General features: G+C 38.9%; 2 protein-coding genes across 2 annotated transcripts; both read left to right on the top strand.

The window, feature by feature from the left end:
- Nucleotides 1-1,034: 1,034 nt before the first annotated feature.
- Nucleotides 1,035-5,703, top strand: LOC118797826 (CMRF35-like molecule 7). The gene is made up of 7 exons (XM_036557100.1): nucleotides 1,035-1,210; nucleotides 1,485-1,808; nucleotides 1,941-2,027; nucleotides 3,877-3,958; nucleotides 4,106-4,151; nucleotides 4,360-4,553; nucleotides 5,499-5,703. The coding sequence occupies exons 1-7, from the start codon at nucleotides 1,171-1,173 to the stop codon at nucleotides 5,566-5,568; spliced, it is 843 nt and encodes a 280-aa protein (XP_036412993.1). The 5' UTR covers nucleotides 1,035-1,170; the 3' UTR covers nucleotides 5,569-5,703.
- A 7,720-nt stretch (nucleotides 5,704-13,423) lies between these two features.
- On the top strand, nucleotides 13,424-22,465 carry LOC118797936 (CMRF35-like molecule 8). Its single transcript, XM_036557235.1, has 7 exons — nucleotides 13,424-13,599; nucleotides 13,874-14,197; nucleotides 14,370-14,411; nucleotides 17,591-17,695; nucleotides 19,569-19,615; nucleotides 19,707-19,860; nucleotides 22,413-22,465. The coding sequence occupies exons 1-7, from the start codon at nucleotides 13,560-13,562 to the stop codon at nucleotides 22,463-22,465; spliced, it is 765 nt and encodes a 254-aa protein (XP_036413128.1). The 5' UTR covers nucleotides 13,424-13,559.
- Nucleotides 22,466-23,252: the final 787 nt, after the last annotated feature.

Below are 23,252 nucleotides of genomic sequence, written 5' to 3'. Positions count from 1 at the left end.
TGCTAAACAATGACTTTGCCAGCTGTAGGAGACGCTCAAGTCATTTGAAAGTTTTTACTTTTTACTTTGCCACAAACAGAAAATGGACACTTTTAAGATCACATTTGACCGACAGCCGATTTGGTCAGACTCTGAAGATGAGACTACACTAAATTCCCAAACTATCCACACCACTGAGCAGCTTTTTATTCAGCAGCTGTGACAGAAGAACAACTAAACAACCTGGAATCAGCCAGAAATGAACCCAATACCATTTGCCAAACGTGTAGTCTGATCTTCAGAGTCTGACCAAATCGGACTGAGCCATAAAACTGGCACAATAAAAAAAACAAAAAGCTGCTCAGTGGTGATGACAGTTTGGGAATTTAGTGTAAGGAGCTGGAGAACGAACTGCCGGCTGTGCAGTGAGTGAGCAGAGCTCATTACTCTGACGTAGCAACAAACTGCTTGTTAAGCAACTATAATTCAGCAGAAGGAACTGCGAACATTAAAACACATTAGGGGCCCCCAAGTGGCTCAAGCGTCTAAGAGTTGGCTCTGTCATCAGGAGATCGTGAGTTTGATCCCCGGTGATGCTACAGCCATCCATAGCTGGGAGTCCTAAAGAGCAACATCACTCAATGCGATGCTAGTCAGCGCAGGCGTCTGTTAGCTGACGCAACAGACCTGGCGGTTGGCGCTTTCCTCTGAGCGCGTTCAGCTGTCCAATGACGTTGCATTAGCGGCAGTTTGAAAAGAAGCGGTGGTTGGCTTCACAGGTCTCAGAGGAAACCCGTGTCATTTTACTTTTGATTATCTTTGTTCCTGTTATGATAAAAGCTCAGTTTGGGGATGAATTCAGTTTTATGTATCCTCCATCTTTCATTTCACTGTTTGTCCTCTTAGTTGCCAAGATCATTTTCTAGGTGGTATGACAAAAGAATTTAGGAGGAAGTGATTGACTCATTGCCAAGATGTTGCTCAAGTGCAACACAGCAACACAGAACAATGGGTGTGGGGGAGTGGATGATGACAGTAAGAGAGCGAGAGAGAGAGAGAGAGAGAGAGAGAGAGATGGTTGGGCCTCTTCACTTCAGGAAGCCTTAAAGCTCTCATGATAACCTTAAGCGTCATGTATAAGGACACTGCTCACTTTGTCAGGTATAAACTGACCTGTTAGATCTTTGAATCATGACCATCATCTGGATCATCATCTTCATTCTGACGCCTGGTGAGTTTTTCCTCTCACATTTGTGTTGAGGTTAAGATGATCTTTACAAACTCAGAGACACACAGTGTGTTAGATCAGTGACTGATAAAGAACAGAATATTTCCTCTTTCTCTCACTCATATTTATCACTGTTACTGTCTCAGTGAGACGTTTCTGTGTAGAGTTTCAGTCACTCGTGTTCTACAGCTGACTTTTCAGACTAAACAGTCCTGAGTAACGTCTCAGCCTCAGAGTTTGTTTATTACTCCCTCATACAACATGTTCTCTTTTACAGCTGGAATCAGTGCTGTAACTCCTGTAACTGGACACAGAGGACAGTCAGTCCAGATTAAATGCTCCTATGATTCTGGATATGAGACCAACATAAAGTATCTCTGCAGAGGAGAATGTTCTGCTTGGGGAACTAAAGACATTCCTGTTCAGTCTGGATCTGCTGAAGATCAGAGATTCTCTCTGGATGACCACACAGCAGACAGAGTCTTCACCATCACCATCACTGATCTGAGACCAGAGGATGGAGGAACATACTGGTGTGGGATACAGAGGACTAAAGCACTTCCTGATCTTTACACAGAGATTCTATTACTGGTTAAAACTGGTGAGTGACAGACAGTTCAGACTGATATCAGTTTTTTTCATAAACAGAAACATATGAGATACATTTTCCTGTGTGGTCAGTGAGATATTAATGCTAAGAGAGAATTTATGCTGTATCTATTTTATTTTTCAGCTGTCTCTCCTGCTGTCTCTCACTCCACATATTCTCCTCCATCAGTGCAGACACAATCCACACATCTCTCCAGTTTTCCATCCACAGGTATGAGCTCTTTCTCTCAGTCTGTTTTCTTGCTTGATCCTCAGTCTGTTTTCTTACTTGTGGATCCATCAGATCATCCATTAAGCCAGTAGTGACTGTTGATTTATCATAAATCCTGTAAGATGAAGGCACCTGTACTGTGCTTATAGTCTTGCTCCCCCTCCTTTTTGAAGTATAAGTCTATTAAATGTTTAGAGTATTATCAGGAGTGTGACTCGACTGTACCAACATCAGGGGCTGATTTAACATGGACACAGCCTGTCCTCTAGAGCAGTGCTTCTCAAGCCTGGTCCTGGAGGCCCAGTGTCCTGCATATTTTAGTGCTTGCTGTTAATGAGCTGATTAGTTGGATCAGGTGTGTTGGCAGCAGGGAAAACACAAAAAATGTGGGTCAGTGGGCCTCCAGGACCAGGCTTGAGAAACACTGCTCTAGAACTGCTCCTCCACTAGAGACTGGAAAAATGATTTGCTGGTTCAAGACAAACAATGGCAATACCTTTATCTAGAAAGAATTAGCTCCATGATTTTAAATTACATCAATAGATTATGTCATGCCTCCCTTTGGACCAGCTTAGACTATAGCTAACATGACAATCTCAGACTACAGTTCCCAGAACTCCTCACTCCGTCACATGACTCAGGACTCTAACCACTCCACCTATCATCGTTCAGCTTCTCCAGACTACTGATCATTCACACCTGTTGCTTGTTTGTTAGTTTAGTATATAAACCTGAGGTTTAGCTTAGATTTCTTGTGCATACCGAGCATTTCTCCTACGTTCCAGACTGATTTCCTGTGTATGACCCGTTTTCTGTTCATGACTTTGAATCTGTCTGTATCCTTTAGTTCTGTGTTGCTTTTCTCGTATTCAATCTTCTGCTTTGGTTTATCGACTGTGATTTTGGACAAAAACTTTGGCATTAAAGATCTTAACCCAAGCCTCTGCTGAGAGCGTCTCGTTCTGTCTGCCACCGTTGCAGATTAATAGATTTTAAAAAGCACATTGTAAGCCTTTTCATAACCAAAATGCAGCATATTCATAACCAATTAATTTATTCATAGTCTGCTCCATCTGCCAGTGCAGGAAAGGTCTTGACTCAGCAAATCTAGCTTAAAGCCATTGGTAATGTTAGCTATATTTCTAAACCAAATTACTGTTATTCCCTGTTATTATCAACTGACTAAAAAAGTTCTCTGTGTTAAGTTCTCTCTGCTAACAATCTAACACCTGTAGTCAGCTAGCCTAGCATTACAGATTCCAGTTAGTCAATAAATTCATACTACATATACAGATAATGCTTTTAAAGTAAAAAATAAATAAATAAATAAATAAAAATAAAAAATAGAAATGCTATTTATTTATTTATCTATCTATCTATCTATCCATCTATCTATCTATCTATCTATCTATCTTTATTTATTTATTTATTTGAGAAGGAGGTTATAGAAGTAATTATAACCAACAAATGTTTGCCGAGGTTTATTATGACATGAAAACTTGTAAAATTTCCCATTTTGAACATTTGATTTGTTTTCTCTGTACTATTTTCAATTTATTACAAGGTTAAATGGTTTGGACATCATTGCATTCTGTTTTTATTTACATTTTGCCCAGAATATCAACTTTTTTTTGGAAATTGGGTTGTATAAAGTCTTAACCATGTAACTGTACCTTTGTATAAGCAATTTTACAAGCTTACGTCAAAAAGTATTATGCAACTCTTATAACTTATAAATACTCATAGGAAGCTTTATAAATAAAGCATTCATAGGAAGTGTTACTGAAGGTGGTGAACAGTAAGGGAAATACGGTACAGACTAAAGTAATGGAAATGATCTCTCCTGCAGAACAACCTTTGTCTATTTGGATTGCAGTGGGAGGAGGAAGCTTTGCCCTTCTGCTTCTTATTATTCTAATATGTATCTACAGGTCAGTAATATATAGCAATTATAGCAACATCCTACAGTCTGACAAAGTGATGTGTTTATCGATTATAATAATGCATCAACAGATAAAAAAGGAATTGTTAACTTAGACTAATTGGAATGTATTCATTGTTTTGTGCTGTTTCTACAGGATGAAACAAAGAACTGCTGGAACTGATTGCAGTGAGACAAAACAGGTAAACTGACCACAAACCAAATGACCATGAAAAGTATGTAGGGACAGTTTCTCTTGTAGGCTATATTTGTATGTGTTTCTTGTTTGAGAACCAGAGGAAAGAATGTTTGAAGTCAGGACACTTCAAGAAAGTGTTTGTAAGATAAGAGTCTTTTCTGCCACATTTTCAGAACATTAGACATTTAAACTGTTCTCCATCTCACTCTCAGGATGATGTCCTCTACACCACCGTTACACACAGCAGATCCAGACCTGTACAGGCTGATGCTTCTGCTGACTCTGGAGCTGCTGATGTTCAATATGATACTGTCAGGATTCAGAATGGTGACATGACCAGCACTGACCAGCAGGGGGAGACCCAATATGCCAGTGTTACATTCCACCACCACACTGCTGCCCCTGGGTGAGTTTCACTAAGCTTTTATATAAAGCTGCTCAGAGAAAGTTTATTTAAAAAAGGAAGTTAAGTCGTAGACACACATGCTTATTTCTGTAAACATCTTTATGGGATTTTCAGTGCTAATATCGTTCAGCTTTTCAAAGCTAACAGTGCTGTGCCATTTTTCCCGAATTTAATTAACTTGTTTGGTAAAAGTTATCTACGAGTGATAAGCAGCATTGGCTTATTCAAATTTTGCCTAAGATTAAAAGGTTAAAATTCTGGTGAAACACATGAAGACTTTCACATTTTATTCATAAGCCTTCTTTTATACGTTTCATTTGTGTGTCCACACAAAAAAAAAGCATAAAACTATTTAGACAGCAATCATGACTGTAGTTTTTCTGGGACATTAGGTCACTTCTGACAAGTTTGGACTCCAGATTTAAAGATTTGGAGCAAGATTTAGGATATGATATTAGCGTATGATAGTTTGGAATCAAAGTGTTATTGGCAAAAATGAAATATTCAGCTGTTGGCTTTATAAATTGGCTTCCAGCTGTTTTCTTGATAAAGCTTAATAAAAGCATAATAATTGAAAACTAGTATGATGTTCACAATAAGCTGCTGTATGATACACACATTACGTTACTCTAGAAAATGCTCGTTAATGTTTAATATCAGCAGACCTCAAATCAGCATTGTCACAAGTTTATAAAGTGTCACGAAAGACCTTTGGATTTACAGCGTAATCTGGGTGGTAAAACTTTCTTTTAGGGTGAAGCTGCTGTCTTGCTTGAATAGAGTTTCTGACCTGTTTGAATAATTTAAAGTTGTAATCTAATAGTCATAACTGTGTTTCTGCTAAAGATGTGAAAGTGTCAAGTTGTGGTTTGTTGTAATAAACTTTGTGATTCTTTTGCTCTTCTAGTTTTTAGATATTAAATGTTCACTTTCTTTGTTTTGTAGGCCACCAACTCAGAAAGTAGAGGATCCCTCACAGATCTACAGTATAGTAATAAAAGATGAGATCTGCTGAAGAGAGAGAGAGAGAGAGAGAGAGAGAGAGAGAGAGAGAGGGGGAGAGAGAGAGAGAGAATTAGTATGAATGGAGTTTTGAAGTGTTGTGCTGAGCTTTGTTGTTATTGTTCATGAAACTAAACTTTAATTTGTAATGAAGAGCAATTAAAGTATTAAAGTTTAATATATATATATATATATATATATATATATATATATATATATATATATATATATATATATATATATATTTATGCACATATTATATCAATAATTTGATTAGCTGTATTTTAGTCCTATATATCAATCTTTCTGCATTTATTCTTTATTCTTTTTTATCCTTCATATTTATGTCTTAAACTTATGAAGTAAGCAGTGTTTTATTTAGCAAGTACTGCATTTCTAGAATTATGGACTTAATATTGTTAGGTTTTATTAAAAATAATAACAATTATATTTTTTTTTATTTTTTGAGACATGAATTCAGGCTTTCTGCTTTTCCAAGCCGACTTTAAGAGAAATAATTTATGTTTGTTTGTTTGATTTCTGTGTGACAAAGAACTTTGTTAATTAAAAATCAAATTTTGTAAGTTTGGCTGCTGAACATTATGAAAAACTTGACAACACTGAGGACAACTTCATTTAATTTCTGTAGTTTATACAAAATTACCTCAACAAGGTACTTACTGTGACATGCAAATCTGCTTCATCTATTTTTGACAAATTTAAAATGCCAGAGGATGTAAAAATAATGCTGACGGTCATTGATCCTCTACAGCAGACTATATCAGGTGTTGTACTGTGGAACTGAACTCTGCAGGTTCTGCAGTGCTCTGGGTGAAGGTAGTGACTGCTGCATTAGCATTAGAGAGAGTGGAGAGTTAGAGTTCACTACCTGAGTGATCAATGTTCTGAACACACAGCAACTTCTGAACAATGAAACAATCAACAATGAGCTTCACTAATTAGGAAATGTGCAGCTTTACATCCAACACAACCTGGATGGTCGATGTGTGAAGCAATAAAGCTTGATATGTACATGGACATGATATGGATATAATCTTTTCTTATCTGTCATTACACATCTCCACCTCTAGAGGGCAGAAACATGGAATATGAATAAAACACTTTTATTACAAAGTAGCTGTGTTCTGTTTTTCTTAGATATGAAGTATCAATATTGAGGTGTATCAGCACCAGGCTAATATCAGAAGAAGATGCTAGATTGGATGTTGGATGGAAAAAAATCTGACCCTGTATCAAATTTAGCCTGAAATACCACAAACTCAGATCTGTAACATCACATTTTTAACTGTGTATTTCTTTCCTTTGTAGAGTTTTTAAGTGTTTCAGTAATTGTAGTAAGAAGAATGTAGGTTTTATTAGAACCTACTTTAAAAGCAACACAATATACAATGAATTTATCAGCAAAACACGTTATTAACCGAAACATGAATGACAAATCAATATTTAAAGCACAGATATTTTCTATTAGGAACCTCAAACTAGTTAAAACAATAAAAATAATAGGTTGTTGTTGGGTTTAGCCTCTACTGCACTGAATCTGATTGGTTGGTTAGTGATGGGGGTGTAGTCTCTGTTAGATTGATTGGCTGTTTGGTTTGATTTGCTATACTGCGTTCATTGTCTTGGAGTGTTAATTTCCGGGTGGATCATTTTCATAATCTGTTGCATCCTGTAAACATCCATCCATCCATCCATCATCTAAACCGCTTATCCTTCTGGGTCGCGGTGGGGTGCTGGAGCCTATCCCAGCTGTCATTGGGCGGAAGGCAGGATACACACTAGACAGGTCACCAGTCCATCGCAGGGCAATCCTGTAAACATAAACAACTTATTAAATTAATAAAGGCTAGATGGTTAGCTGCTAATTCAGTGGCTGGGAACTGAACAGGAATCTAACCCTGCTCCGTTGTGTGGGTCAGTCATGGGCTGGAGGTTAGGGAACCAGCCTTGTGACCGGAAGGTTGCTGGTTCGATCCCCTGAACAGTACATGACTAAAGTATCCTTGAGCAAGGCACCTAACCCCCAACTGCTCCCTGGGCACTGTGGATAGGGCTGCCCACTGCTCTGGGCATCTGTGCCCACTGCCCCCTAGTGTGTGTGTGTTCACTAGTGTGTATGTTTCACTGCACAGATGGGTTAAATGTGAAATTCCCCTGTTGTGGGATTAATAAGGGTCACTTAACTTAGCGTTCTCCACCCAGCTGGCTATTTTAAATTTGTTTAAAATTCACTGCCTTACAGACTTAATCCTCCATCATTCTGACTAATTAAGAACAAAACCACTACTAACAGATTATGTTGATCAAGATGTTACAATATCAGTCTAAAATCTCTATACAACAAATTATTCAATTTATGTAGAAATAGCAGTGAAACTGAACTCTGTTGATTAATCTTTAGAAGTGGAAGGCTGGCATTTCATCTGTTTATGTAAGAAAGTGCCTAGAATGTTGTAGGCTTGTGAGGATGGGGACTGTAATAATGTGCTGTGTTAAATCGGATTCTAAATGAGCTGTTTGGACAAATTTAACATTTTAAATGAGTTCCAACCAGGATGTTTAGTTTGTCCATTCAGGAGTCTGTTTAGTGTCTGTACTGTCACTTTAAGAGACAGTAGGGTTTGATGTCATCACTGGTCTCTGGACTGTCTGTCTGCAGTTTGTGAGTTAACAGGAAGAGGGTGCTGTTTTGTCTGCCTAGTGAAATTAAAAACTGTAGTTGTGTGCGTTTTCTATTTTTTAGAGTGTTATTTATTCAGTAAAGTCACTTAGAAATAGGTGAGAGAAATAAGTGCAGACTTGACCAAACAATGTTTGGACTAATTAGGAAGCTGTCATACTCTGATGGAACAAGTTGCAATTTAGGTACGATTGATGAATCAGTGCCAGTGCTTGGAAACAAATACCTGAATACAAGTACCTAATTTAAATACGATATGCACAAGACACACTTTAATGTGTGTCAATACATACATATCAATACACATAATTTACATGTTTGCTTATGTGTGGCCAAAAATACATTTTGAGACCTATTTGCCAAAATCACAGATCATACTAAGGAAAAAAGTGTTATAGTTCTGCACCAAAGCAACAATAATTATTATAATAATAAAGAATAAAATAATAACAATTAATAAAAGTAGTGATGAAAACAACATGAATATTCAGAGCAGTCATGAATAAGAAACATTACTCTGAAACCAGAGCTGTGTCTTATAGCTGGACTATGGGATGATTAACTCACCTGTAACTCTGAGCTGAACTCCAGGTTCACCCAGCCATTTTTCTTTTTTCATTTTTGATTTAGAAACCATAGTTGTGTACATTCCTCTTCGTTTCATCATTCAGTTTGAGGGAGAAGTGTTTCTGTTCATCAGTTAAACACTCAGTTAAAAACAGATCAGTCAGCTCCACCCCTGGAAATGTGTCTATAACCCAAAAAGTCTCAGTCACTGTAAGAGTCGCTGTCAGAGTTACTGTAGCTTACAGCTTTACTCTCTAGTTTCAGCAGCTATTCTACAAGACTGAGCTCTAAAGGGGTTGCAGCAGAGTGAGGGAGGCAGGAGAGAAGCACAAATCAACAGCTCTCACAGTTAATATGGTGAACTTTTAGACATTATCAAGTGAACAGTGTAGTTCTACATCACAGACTTGTACAGAGAAAATATCCAGTGTGCTGCTGTAGTGATGATGTTACAGTAGGATCTGCTGACTCACCTACAATCATGAGCAGAAAGACTAGAGGAAGAGGAGGAGCCATTCTGAGTGACATCACAGTGAAATACAGCAGAGTTTCAGTGAGCTTCAAAAACAAAATATTAGCTGTTTGTTATTTTACAGCAGAAGATATTCAGTAAACAAATGGGTTTAAAACTTTCCTCACTGTACTGAATGTTATCTACACTGTGAGAACAGCAGTGAAGACTGAAGAAACATCTCTGAGGTTTTAAGCTGTTTGAGTAATGTAGTTAATTTGGCTTTTTGTTCTTGTGAAGTAGTTGCCTCACCCTTCTGCTTTTTTGCTCCCTTGTTCTCTTCTTGTGCAACAGCAGGTCAGTTTAAAACCAATCATCTTTAAACTCAGATTTTATGTCCTAATCAGTTTGCTGTAGACTGTGCAGTAAAGTCAAGTACTCTACTTTAGTGAATAGTAACACTGTCGTTCCTAGTAGCTTTTTTTATAGTTTACAGAATAGCTTGGCAATGAGGCAGTGTGTCTGTAGTGTTAAAGTATTATATTTGTAAGGGTGGTGCTACACCTCCAAAAATGCAACTAGGCCACTGACTGATGAAGTAAACTACCTCTCATGTCATGATAATAACATGTCCCTATAAACCTGTTAATAAGGGTTTCTGTGGTATTGGATCTTTTTTTCATGTGGTTTGTTTAGTTTCACACCACAACAGCTGAAGTGGACCAAATTACACATTAGGTTGTTCATTTATTGTTCTGAAATTTACAGGGATGCAATCACTCTGTTACTGTCACATATTTGCTTTTATTTTAGTGCTTTTCTGTTGTTACTATCTGCAGTTCATGCTGTAGGAGCTATACAACAATCTGTAAAAAACGAAATATTAAACAGGCACATAAGGTGGACAGTAATGTGCTGATGTGCACTGAGAAAGGTGTCTCTGGTGTGAAATACTTTCATTTGGTGTGGACCATTGTAAACATGTGTTCCCACCAGCAGGAAAGTCAAGTAGGGGTCAGTGGTCCATGGTTCAGTTGTTTGGTGAGGTCCTGAGTGTAGGTGGAGTGTTCACACTTTAAAACATAGTGAACTAAAGAAAAAGTTTGATATGTCCACACGAGGAATCAAACCCTCAGTCACCAAGTTGCAGCATTCAAACCTGGCAGCAGAGAGGCAGGGACTGAATTTAGAGGGCTACAGAGGAGCGGTTTAAGTTGAGAGTTTAATGAGCATAGTGTGGGGGAGGAGAAGCCGGTAGGATATTGGGTTAACCCACTTCATCACCTTAAAAGGTCCCATGTATTGTGGGGTGAGCTTCCAGGACTCCACTTTCAGAAACAAGGGACCTAAGTGCTGTTTATTGTCAGCTACTGTCTTCTGCATTGCTGCAGCTTTTCGCGGGCCTTTTGCCAAGTTCACCGACATTGTTGAACATTGTTGGGCTGCAGGGACCTCTACTTCAGAAACCTGTTCTGGAAACATGGGTGGAGGGTATCCAAATGGCAACATGCCCAGAGAGGAATGGCTTATATTATTGGCATGCTCCACCCAGAGCAGGTGCTCAGACCAGGTAGAAGATCTAAAAGATACCAGGCACCTGAGTGTCCTTATAAGGTCCTGGTTTATTCTCTCAGTCTGTCCATTAGACTGATGGTGAAAGCCCAAGGACACACTTACAGAGACGCCCAGTAACTCACAGAATGCCCTCCAAAACCGGCTGGTGAATTGGGGCCCATGATCAGACACCACATCTGTAGGAGACCCCTGGATTCTAATCATGTGTTGTAATAGCAGTGTAGCGGTCTCTTTGGCAGAGGGGAGTTTTGGCCCGAGCAATAAGTTTATAAACCATGGACAACCAATCTGCCATGATCATGATCACTATGCTGCTGTGGGATGCAGGCAACCTGGTGATAAAGTCCATGGAGATCATTGACCACTGTTGGGATGGTATGGGTATAGATGTCACCCACCTGGCTTGATGTGGGTTAAGCCATCTGGCCTGCTGGATATAAGCCAAGTTTTGTGATCCATTAAGACCAGGAAAGGATGTTTGGCACGTTCCAGCCAGTTTCTCCATTGCTCCAGAACCAGTTTGACCTCTAGAAATTGATAATCCCCAATATCGTAGTTGCATTCAGTGGGGGGTGAGGCCACAGTAATAGAAAGCTCAGGTTTGGAGCTTATGGTCATCCACAGAGCATTTGGAACAGAACCACGATAAACAGTAATGCAGGATTGGGGAGCTGCACAACCAGGGCAAAGGTCAAGCAACACTTAAGTTCCTTGAAAGCCTTCTGGGCTTCCGGGTCCACTGAAAGCATTACATGCCCTTCTTAGTGTTGACAGTTAATGGGGTGGCTACTGTACTGAAATTCCATATAAAATGGAAAAAAAAATGGCAAAGTCCAAAAAGCTTTGAAATAAGTGGAGAGATGTGCGACATTGCTATTTAGTGATAGCCAGAGTTTTTGCCAGGTCCTTTCTCAGATGGTTCTTAGGCACCACCAACCCTGAAAGCTGATCAACTGAGCATAAAAGGGAAAAGTGGTTTTCTAGTAAAAGCTGTAGTACACGGCAAACATGAACTACATGCTCGTCCACAGAATGGCTGTAGATGAGGATGTCAGCTAGGTAGACAAATATGAAATGTTTAAGAGTTTCACACAGGGACCTCATTCATAAAGTTTTGGAAGACAGCAGGAGCATTCATTAAACCAAAAGGCATCACAGGGTGTATGTAATAACTAAACATGGTAATAAATGTTGTTTTCCATTCGTCCTCCTGGCAAACCCAAATAAGGCTGTAGGCACTACACAGTTTCAAGAGGCCTGCTGCAATGCCTCAAATGCTGAGGTCATCAGAGGCAATGGGTAATGATCCTTAACTGTAATTTTATTTAGCACCCTGTCATCAATGCAGGTATGAAGGACGCCGTTCTTTGTCCCCACAAACAAAGAAGTGAACGGTGAAGTGGATGGTTGAATGAACCCTAGTGCTAGTGCCTCCCTGATGTATTCCACCTTTGCTGTTTTCTCAGAACCCAAAAGAGAAAAGTGCCTACCTCAGAGAGGGCTTAGGATATAGCTTAGTGATAAGACCTATGTGGAGGTAAAATTTAAAACTAAATACCTCCAACAGGTCATAATGCTCAGAGGGAACTCTAGACAAGTAAGGACTCGTAAGAGTTTTGATCTGTCTAAAAGTTGATGTGGGAATCTCAATGCAAGACATTTTACATTGAGATCCCCAGGCTGCCACAGACTGGGTCAACCAATCCAGGCATGGATTATGTCATTGCAACCAGGGGAACCCTAATATTAACTGCATTTCAGGCACCTGGATGAGCAGCAATGAACTCTGCTCCATATGCTGACCTATCTGAAGGGTGGCAGACTGGGTCTGCTGGCTCACCCACCCTATCCGCAGAGGGCAAAACCAATAGCTAAAACTAATACAGGGGTCTCCAGATTAACTAGGGGCAGATTTAGGATTTTGAACATTGCACTACTGACGAGAATGGTGGCTACCTCCCAACTCCATGGGTTGCTTACTAGACTCGAGAGGTATGGGAGAGGAGCAAGGGCACTCAAGGGTGTAGCATTATAGCGTGTGTGCTCTCGTAACCGGTTGTCCAACTTTAGGCCTGTTTGATGAGCTCTTCCAGGGAATCCTGCATGTCTCAGGTGACCAGTTCATTCTTAACCTGACTGCGGAGGCCCTGCTGGAAGACAGCTACTAAAGCCTTTGCATTTCACCAAAGTGTAAAACTCTAAGACATAATCTGCCACTAAGCACTGAACCAGATGCATATTTGATGTTTGATCTTTTTCAGTGTATTAGTCCACATGTGTGTTCTTTCAACCAGGCACTCCTGAAAATAAAGTATAGTCCTGATTCAGAATCAGTGTCCTGCACTCTAATAACTACTTTAATTGATAGACTACAAACAATAAAACTGATCTCAGATCATCTCATCTTTTACCCACAATGACAAATGCATTCAGGAGGAAGTGACTGACTTGTTGCTAACATGTTTCTAAACAGTATATTTCCCAACACAGACCAAAGACAGGGTGGATGGAAAGTGTAAAAAAGCAAGAGAGAGAGAGACAGAGAGAGAGAGAGAGAGAGAGAGAGAGAGAGAGAGAGAGAGAGAGAGAGATATGGTTGGGCCTCTGTCACTTCAGGAAGTCTTAAAGTTGTCATGATAAACGTGAGTGTCATGTATAAGAACACAGCACACTTTGTCGTGTGTAAACTGACCTGATAGATATTTTAATCATGACCATCATCTGGATCATCATCTTCATTGTGACGCCTGGTGAGTTTTTCCTCTCACATCTGTGTTGAGTTTAAGATGATCTTTACAAACTCAGAGACACACAGTGTGTTAGATCAGTGACTGATAAAGAACAGAATATTTCCTCTTTCTCTCACTCATATTTATCACTGTTACTGTCTCAGTGAGACGTTTCTGTGTAGAGTTTCAGTCACTCGTGTTCTACAGCTGACTTTTCAGACTAAACAGTCCTGAGTAACGTCTCAGCCTCAGAGTTCGTTTATTACTCCCTTATACAACATGTTCTCTTTTACAGCTGGAATCAGTGCTGTAATTACTGTAAGTGGATACCTAGGAGAGTCAGTCCAGATTAAATGTCCCTATGATTCTGGATATGAAACCAACATAAAGTATCTCTGCAAAGGAGAATGTTCTTTATGGAAAACTAAAGACATTCCTGTTCGGTCTGGATCTGCTGAAGATCAGAGATTCTCTCTGGATGATGACACAGCAGCCAGAGTCTTCACCATCAACATCACTGATCTGAGACCAGAGGATGGAGGAACATACTGGTGTGGGACAAAGAGGACTAAACCACTTCCTGACCTTTACACAGAGATTCTATTACTAGTTAAAACTGGTGAGTTACAGACAGTTCAGACTGATATCAGTTTGTTATAAATAGAGAAATATATGACACATTTCCTGTGTGGTCAGTGAGATTTTAATGCTAAAAGGTGAATTAATTTTATGTGTCTCATTTTTTTTTCTTCTCTACTGCTTTCTCTCACTTCACATATCTTCTCCTTTAGTGCGGGCACAATCCACACATCTCATCACTTTTCCATCTACAGGTATGAGCTCTTTCTCTCAGTTCGTTTTCTTACTCATTTATCCATCAGATCATCCATTAAACCATTAATACCTGTTGATCTATTATAACTTCTGTACTATGATAACTCAAGATTTACTCATCCTCAAAGATGGAAGAAAAATGTAAAGTTTAATCAATATGAATTTTAATTTGTCATGCATGGAGACAAGCGGCCAATTGCATAGACCTCTTTAATGGCCACAAGCAAACATGCCATCTGTATACCCTATTCAGACATACATGTATAACCTTTTAAGGCAATGGACAGGCAATGGACAGAACAAAGGGCATATGTATTATATTGCCCAAACCTTGTTACACAATGTTTACTGTTAGCTCATGCATAGCTTAGTTTACAGATTTTGATACATTTTTGCATAATTTAATTGTCAAGAACAAAGTCATTTAGAGTGGTTTGACGTGAAATTGTCAGTTGACTCAGATTTCTTTACAGTGGTGGTGATAAGCACCTACAGCCATTTTATTCCAACAGTTCTTTAGTGTGAGGAATGTTGAGAAGATTTAACTAAGCCAGCATTTCCATGTGGGGCCAATGTGGGTTTTAAATAGATGCAATGGTTTTACTTAAGCCTAAACTTGTAGTGGACTAGTTAGTCATGTGTTAGCCATGTGTTAGTCAGTTAGCCATGGGCCTCAGTTGGGTTTCAGTTGTCAGCCACATTTCCCCCCCCCAAATGATTACAATAATTGATTGATTTATTATTGTTTTTGGTAGTTGATAACATCCTGTATATACAACCCCATTTCCAAAAAAGTTGGACTGTTGTGCCGAATGTAAATAAAAATAGAATGCAATGACATGCAAATCGTGTGAACCATATTTTTAAAGGAAAATACTACAAAGACAACATATCAAATGTTGAAACTGAAATTTTATTGTTTTTTGAAAAATATACGCCCATTTTAAATTTGATGTTGACAACGTGTTCCAAAAAAGTTCGGACAAGTGTATGTTTACCAGTGTTTCATCACCTCCTCTTTTAACAACACTCTGAAAGGGGAACTGGGGACTGAGGAGACCAATTGCTGTAGTTTTGAAAGTGAAATGTGTTCCTATTCTTGTTTGATATAGAATTTCAGCTTCCCAACAGATCTGGATCTCTTTTGTTGCATTTTATTTAATTTTATTTATTATTTCATAATGTGGCAAATGTTATCACTGGGTGACAGGTCTGGACTGCAGGTAGGCCAGTTTAGCACCCAGACTCTTTTAATATTGAGAAATGCTGTTGTAATACATGCAGAATGTGGTTTGGCATCGTCTTGCTGAAATAAGCAAAGCCTTCCTTGAAAAAGATGTCATCTGAGTGGCAACATAGGTTGCCAAAACATGTATATATCATTCAATGGTGCCTTCAACGATGTGCACGTTGCCCATGCCATGTGCACTAATGCACCTCTATACCATCATGAATACTGGCTTTTGAACTGTGCTATGATAACAGTCTGAGTGGTCTTTAGCCTGGAGGACACAGTGTCTGTGATTTCAAAAATAATTTCAGATTTTGACATTGGACCACAGGACACTTCTCCACTTCATCTCAGTCCATTTTAAATGAGATCAGGCCCAGAGAAGGTAGCGGCATTTCTGGATCCTGTTTCTATATGGTTTCTCCTTTGTGTTTTAGAGTTTTAACTTGCATTTGTGGATGCAGCGACAAACTGTGTTCACAGACAGTGGTTTTTGGAAGTGTTTCTGAGCCCATGCAATGACTTCCACTGCAGAATCATGTTTTTAATGCAGTGCCATCTGAGGGCCCAAAGATCATGGCCAGCAAATACTGTTTTTTGGCCTTGTCCCTTACATACAGAGATTTCTCCAGATTCTCTGATTCTTTTAACATCATTATGTACCATCACTGATGGAAAGCAAAAGTTCTTTGATATTTTACGTTGAGAAACTTTATTCTTGAATTGTTGCACCACTTGAGCATGCAGCCTTTCACAGAGTGGTGAACCCCGTCCTCATCTTTACTTCTGAAAGTCTCAGCCTCTCTGGGATGCTTCAGTCGTTTTACTGACCTGTTGCCAATTAACAACCAGGTTTTTTTGTTTGTTTTGCATTACACAAATTTACCAGCCTTTTTTTGATTCTGTCCCAACCTTTTTGGAACATGTTGTTGGCATCAAATTCTAAATGGGCATATATTTTTTCAAAAAACAATAAAATGACTCAGTTTCAACCTTGGATATGTTGTCTTTTTACTATTTTCAATTATATATAGGGCTTAAATGATTTGCACATCATTGCATTTTGTTTTTATTTACATTTTACACAGCATCCCAACTTTTCTGGGGTTGTATTTTCATAAATGGTTTTTCATAAAAAAATTGACCAAGAAGCTGAGGCACCAGAATGTAACTGCTGCACCATTTAAGCTACAGCTGGACAGCTTTGCAGGAGCAATTGTAGTGGCAGTTTCCCAACCCTCATCCTAGGTAACGTTAGCTACATTACTTGCTGTGTCATTGTTTGTTCTAATGTTATATTATGGTATTTGTCCATACAACATTTGTGAAGGGTTTTATTGCCATGCAGATCTAAAAAAAAAGAAAAAAAGAAGTTTGCTAGCTCTGCATCATTCGCCTTGTCAATGCGCATCCATGAATCTGGGGTGGGGGGCTTCTGATGGAGTGCTGAAGGGAGAGATATATTTATTTTGCTGTTGGGTTCAAATATCAACAATGATTCTGTAGAATCATATGCTGCATCTTTAAGCTTTAAGTGAAAATATTCACTGAATGACTCACTAAAAACTGCAACTGCAAAAAAAAAATAAACAAACAAAAAAAACAAAAAACAAATGTTTGTTATCAGCTATAAATATCAATTTTAAAGTTTTGAATTTTCTTAAGTAGCATTAAATCCAGTGTGGAGAAGTGATTGTGATCCACTGCTGGCTTGGTGCTAACATAACACTATAGCTAATATTAGTGGAATTATATTATTATTAACTTTTTTTTATTAGTATTAATATTAGTATTATCATCATCCCAGCTCTCAGTTCTGTATATTCATAGTTTACTAGACTACATTATTTATTGATAGAAGTAAATCATTATAATGCTAAAGTAGCACAAAAATCTGAAATATCTTTGATCTCTGATGTTTAAAGTTTGTGTAATCTCTGATTCCAGGTATCATCATTCTATATGTGTTTGTGTCATTACTGGTCTCAGGAATCGCTCTTGGTGTTTTAGTCTTATTGTGCAAATGGAGGAAGTTTCAAGTTACATTAGCAGGTATTTTACATGCCACATTTAAAAAAAATACTGCTATAAATTAAGTACAAGGTTCACCATTTTACATTCTGTGCATCAGTAAATGCAGTTAAACAGGACTATTATTTTCTCTTTGCAATGAATCAAGCAGGTGGTCAGTGTTCTTTAAGCACTGATAATATCCATGATATGCTCAAAAAAGAATATTTTGAATATTGTAGGTCATGCTGCCATGAGGACCTTAGGTTGTGTGGCCATGCACAGTGGCTTTTGGCAGGTGCTATATTCTCAATGTAAAACAAAGACATTTGTTATGGTTGTCTCATTAGTTAAAATGTATTTTTGTGTTGTCATGTTTTATTGCATTGTCGTGTGCTAATTAGTGTGTTTTTAGTGTTCACCATCAGTGGGTGTTGTGCGTGGCTTTTGGTGACCTTTCTTGTTATTTTCCCTGTGAGTCAGCAGCAGCGTGCTGGACATTTCTTGCTGACTGTTTAAATGTCTAATCAAAATAAAAGAGCATTTGTCTGTGTGCTCAATGTTTTTCACATCTTTTTGTATGTTGTTGTTCACTGGTGTCAGTAGTGGGATATGACTGACAAGTCAGAAAAAGCAGTGCATGAAGGAACTTAAAGGCAAAAGGCAACAAAGATATAGCCCTTTAGAGGGGGTACTAAGCGCTACACCTGCTCCTTGCCCAATGTCAAGCCACCTGAAAGTGAGGTGACCACCTGGGGAAAATGGCAATGGAAACAGCATGGTGCAGCTTGGGAGTGGAACTTAGCTGTAGCCCAGTCTTAGGGAATTCCATGCTTCAACACTGAAGGTATCTTGGAGTTGTACACCACAAAGCTGCAAGTGGCTGCCCTGCATTATGGCTGGACAGCAGCCATCACTGCAATGCAGATGTGTCTGGCACTGGGGGGGGAGCAGAGCTGAGATTGCACTTGCAGCTCACCACACTGGTCAGCATTCAAGCTGCCACTGCCAAGGCAGAGAGGGCAGAACTATGGCAAGCAACAGTGTGCTACATGGCAGAATAGCTTGAGGAGAAGACGGCATATGAAGATCCCCCCACCAAGCGGCGGCGGAGCGACTAGTATCCCTGCAGTGTGGGAGCAGGGGACAATGCACCAGTCAATGCCATGAACCTGAGCTGGAGGGGAAAGGGGGAATGGTAACTGGCCCGGAAGATCTGCTGTAGCATAGATGGGGAACAGCTCACTGCCCTCATTGTGTCAGTGCTACGTAGATAAATAGTTGGGATTCCCTGGCAGTGTGTTTTTTGTTCCCTATAAAGGAAGCTACCAGCTTGGGAAAGCTGAACATGCAGCATAAGAGCCAGTTTGTGGATCTCTGGAGACAGGGCATGTTGTCAGGTCGAGGGCACCATAGCTTTTCGTCGGTGAAGCTGCCAATCATGGAAGGGCTGAACATGCAGTGCCACTTCCAGTGGATAGATCCCTAAGGAGCCACTGTTCTGAGGACAAAGCACCTTAGAGAAGACTGTGGGCACCCACTGCCAAGAAGCAAGCATCCTGCAGCACTTGTGGCCTAATAGACTATGTTTGGGCTGTGAGGGTTGTGTATTTTATTGTGTCCTCTTGTGGGCTGATAAGTGTACTATTATTGTTCACTGTCAGTAGGTGTGACTGCTGATGATGTTCCATGCTATTTGCTCTGTGTGTCTGAAGTGCTGGGCTGAGCAATTCTTGCTGCGTGTTGAAGTGCCTGTTCAAAATAAAAGTGCAATTGCCTGTTGACACATTGCTTTCCATGTCTTCGTTTACGTCAGTACTACAGTATTATAGCTCTGCAAAAAGTTACACATAAAAATGAAGAGAACAACAATAATGACAGCAGCATCAAAACTGCTTTTTTGTTTTTCCTCCAGATGTTCAAAGTTCAATTACAGCTCAGAGAAATGCCAGAAGAGATTGGGTAATTTCAACAGTGAACGTAGAGAATACAGAATTTAAAATATAGAATATGTAGTCATTGTACTGCTGTTACTAATATGTTTATTTTATAGGACATACCTGATCATGAATATGATGTACCTGGAAATCAACATTCCATGACAATGAGTCCAGTCTACGAGAGCCTCAACCCCAACACCAATCAATCAGATTCAGTCTACCAGAGACCACCTTTCAACACCAACCAGTCAGATTCAATCTACCAGAGCCTAAATCCCAACACCAACCAATCAGATTCAGAATACCAGAGTCTAAACCTCAACACCAACCAATCAGATTCAGTCTACCAGAACCTAAATCCTAACACCAACCAATCAAATTAAATATACCAAAGACTAAACCCCAACACAACCAATCAAAACATGTATACCAAAGATTAAACCTCAACACCAATCAAATTTAGTCTACCAGAGTCTAGACCTCAACACCAACCAATCAGATTCAGTCTACCAGAGACTAACCCTCAACACCAATCAAATCTTAGTCTTAAGCTTTGATGAATCTGAATGTGATAAATTCATTTGAAGCTTGTATCATTTTCTGTAAGGCCAATACCAGTGTTAAGCTGCTTTTTGCTTTCTTTTCATTTTAGCTAGGTTAAAGATCCTATTGTGGAAGTATTTATGCCCTAAATGTCAAATTAGCAGTGTGGCACAATTTTACATTTTGTACAAAATTACTTTTTATGAAACATGCCAGATACCATTCATTTCTATTTCTGTTAATGCTTGTAGATTTTGTCTGCTTTTGAAATAAAGAATAAATGGACAACTTCCTAGCAGTCTTAGCACTTTCTTTAGAGTTTCTTTCTTTTTTTGTTCTTTGTTTCTGTAGTAACTTGTCTATTTTGCACCTGGTTGTCATGGTGATCTTAAACGTTTTCCTTTCTTTTGTTCTGTTTGTTAGAATTTAGTAACAGCTGAAAGTTGTTCATTTTGAGGTGTGTAACTTATTACTGGTTGGCTCTGTAACTTCCTTTGTTCCTATTGGAAGATGGGTGTTGCAGGATGTTTTATTGTACTTGTGTTCTTAGTGTACTCAAAGTATACAATCATTATTCTCTTCAACCCTGGCCTATGTGCTGAATTGTGTTTGTTAGAAATAAAGTGTGGAATTCTCAAGTCATAAAGTGTAGCTGGTTTCAATCTATCTACATTTTTTGCTTTTACCAAGCACCTTGTTAGAGACAGACTTGCTCCAGATCACTCTTTCCAAGATAATATTTAGCAGTCTAATGTTTACGTGCTGTGTTGAGTAAAGATTTCCAATAAAATGTGCAGTCTTCTTACAACAGTCACTTAAAACTCACACACTCATGACATTACAGAAAGTGAGTGTATGGAATCTCTGGATAGATTTGTTACAGAATGAGATTTATTTTTTTCTTTAAATTTGATATCTGATCCAGCATCATCTTCTGAGCCCAATGCTGATACAATATTTACTAAAAACAGAGCATAGATTCATACTGATTCACAGTGTTTTCTTCATATTCAATTTATTTGTGCCCTCTAGAGGTGGAGGTTTGTAATAATAGGAAAGTAAATGTAATTTCTATAGAAAGCTTAGAGCTTTATTCCTTCACACATCTACCATCCATGTTGTGGTGGATGTACAATTGTACATTTTCTAATTTATGAAGCTCATTGTTAAATGTCATATTGTTTAGAAGTTATTGTGTATTCAGAGCAATGGGTGTCATTCACCAATATCTTCCTAAGTTTTTTTTCTTAAATTTGTTCTTGAGAAAGGTCCTGAAAAAAGTCTCACTCAGATTTATAACATGTTCTTAAACCACAGAATTGTTCACACCTTGGTGCTCTTGAGCAGGCATAGTGATGTAAATTGTTAATCTTTCCATAGAGAGTCCGGAGACCAGGGTTCGCAGAAACAATGGTTTTATTTAAAGAAAGAGTGCTCTGTCCTTCTTTGCCACCAAAAAGAACATAGTCGCCTTCCCAAAATAACTCTGCAGCATTAATACGCTTACTAATTAATAACAACTAAAACAAGGAAAAAAGACAGAAGACTGGAAAATAGCAGTAGATTCTGTTCTCACCTAAGAACAAATGTCAAATAAGAAAACACTAGTGAATGTCAGAATCTTCAAAAAAAAAACTGCATAATGGTTTTAATAAGAAAATTTGTCATAAGAATGGTTGGTGAATAAGGCCCATTGATTACTCAGATGATAAACTCTGTCCACTCTCTCTAACCCTAATGCAGCTGCAAAACCTGCAGAGCTCTGCAACACCTGTTGCAGTCTTCTGTAGAGGTTCCATGTGCTTCACTTTTATTTAAACATTCTATGACAATTTCAATTTGATAGTTTTTACTCCTTTTTTTTAAAAAAAAATATCACATGAAGCACATTTGCAGGTCACACTCAGTGCTCTGTGCTCTGTTAGGATCACTTTGGTGTACATTACACAACTTGGTATCGCATTGGTCTCTGAATTCGTATATTGTAAATTGGTAAAATTTGTCTTGCCTCCTGCAAAGAATGCCTCCTCTACTGGTCCCCTTTCTTCTGCCGGCTCACTTGAGTCAATGGACTGTCTGGAAAACTCCAGTTCCTAGGATTCAGTGGGAGATCACATGACTCCTCCATCATCCCCTTTGTCTTGGTTATTGTACTCCCTAGTTTTGACCCTGGCCTATTCTGACTATGCTCTTTCTGACACTCAAGTAAACTACAAACTTGCCTTTTAATTTCTGATCTGCCTTTTAACATCTGATCTGTTTTGACCTCCTGACAGAATACTTCACCACCATGCAGATGGCAGACCCTGACACTATCCTCTGCAATTAGTAAACAAAGTGAAATTTTGAGAAAACATCACACAATACTTTTTCAGCTTACTTTGCTTTTTCAGTCTATTGCGCATCTAATGCATCGACAAAGTCTGCAGCAGACTCAAATGGGTTTGGTAGCTGATCACCTTAAAGAACGAACTGCTCTGTTACAGGCTGCATCTCCTCAAACTCCACCAGTGGTGGCTGCCGCTGTTAAACCTCCTGTCCCAGTTACTCCCTTTATTATAGTAAACTGGATAAATATGATGGTTCAATGGACAAATGCAAGGTATTTTTACTGCAGTGCTCGCTGTATTTTTGTAATTCATCACCTTGTTCTGATCATGTCCGTATTTCATTTTGGGTTTCTCACCTCACAGGCAAAACCTTGGAATGGGCTACTACGGTTTGGGCAAATGTCAAGCCTCACCTGAAGCATCACTCAGGACATATCAGTTCTCCTGGCTCTAGTTCTACTGCTCAGCCTCATAGAAGAAGTTTGGTGGAACTGACTCGATTTATATGGTTTCAGTACTACATTCAGGTAACCATGTTTATGTTAAAAGCATAAAGTCAAGCCCATGGGCTGTGATAAAATCATTACATTTACATTTACAGCATTTAGCAGACAATCTTATCCAGAGCAACTTACAAAAAGTGATTTGTCTATCTAGAGAAAGTATCTTTGCTAGTTACCAATAGTTTAGAGAGAAAGCTAGTCCTGAGCTCAAATACTGCTAGAAACAAAAGTCCATGTTGATACCTAGAGAAAAGACAGTTAAACACAGCGCAGTGCAATACAA

This window comes from Colossoma macropomum, unplaced genomic scaffold (assembly GCF_904425465.1).
Source record: "Colossoma macropomum unplaced genomic scaffold, Colossoma_macropomum, whole genome shotgun sequence".
Classification (NCBI taxonomy): Eukaryota; Metazoa; Chordata; class Actinopteri; order Characiformes; family Serrasalmidae; genus Colossoma; species Colossoma macropomum.
Note: the sequence above shows the minus strand (reverse complement) of the source record. Positions and strands in the feature narration are given on the sequence as shown.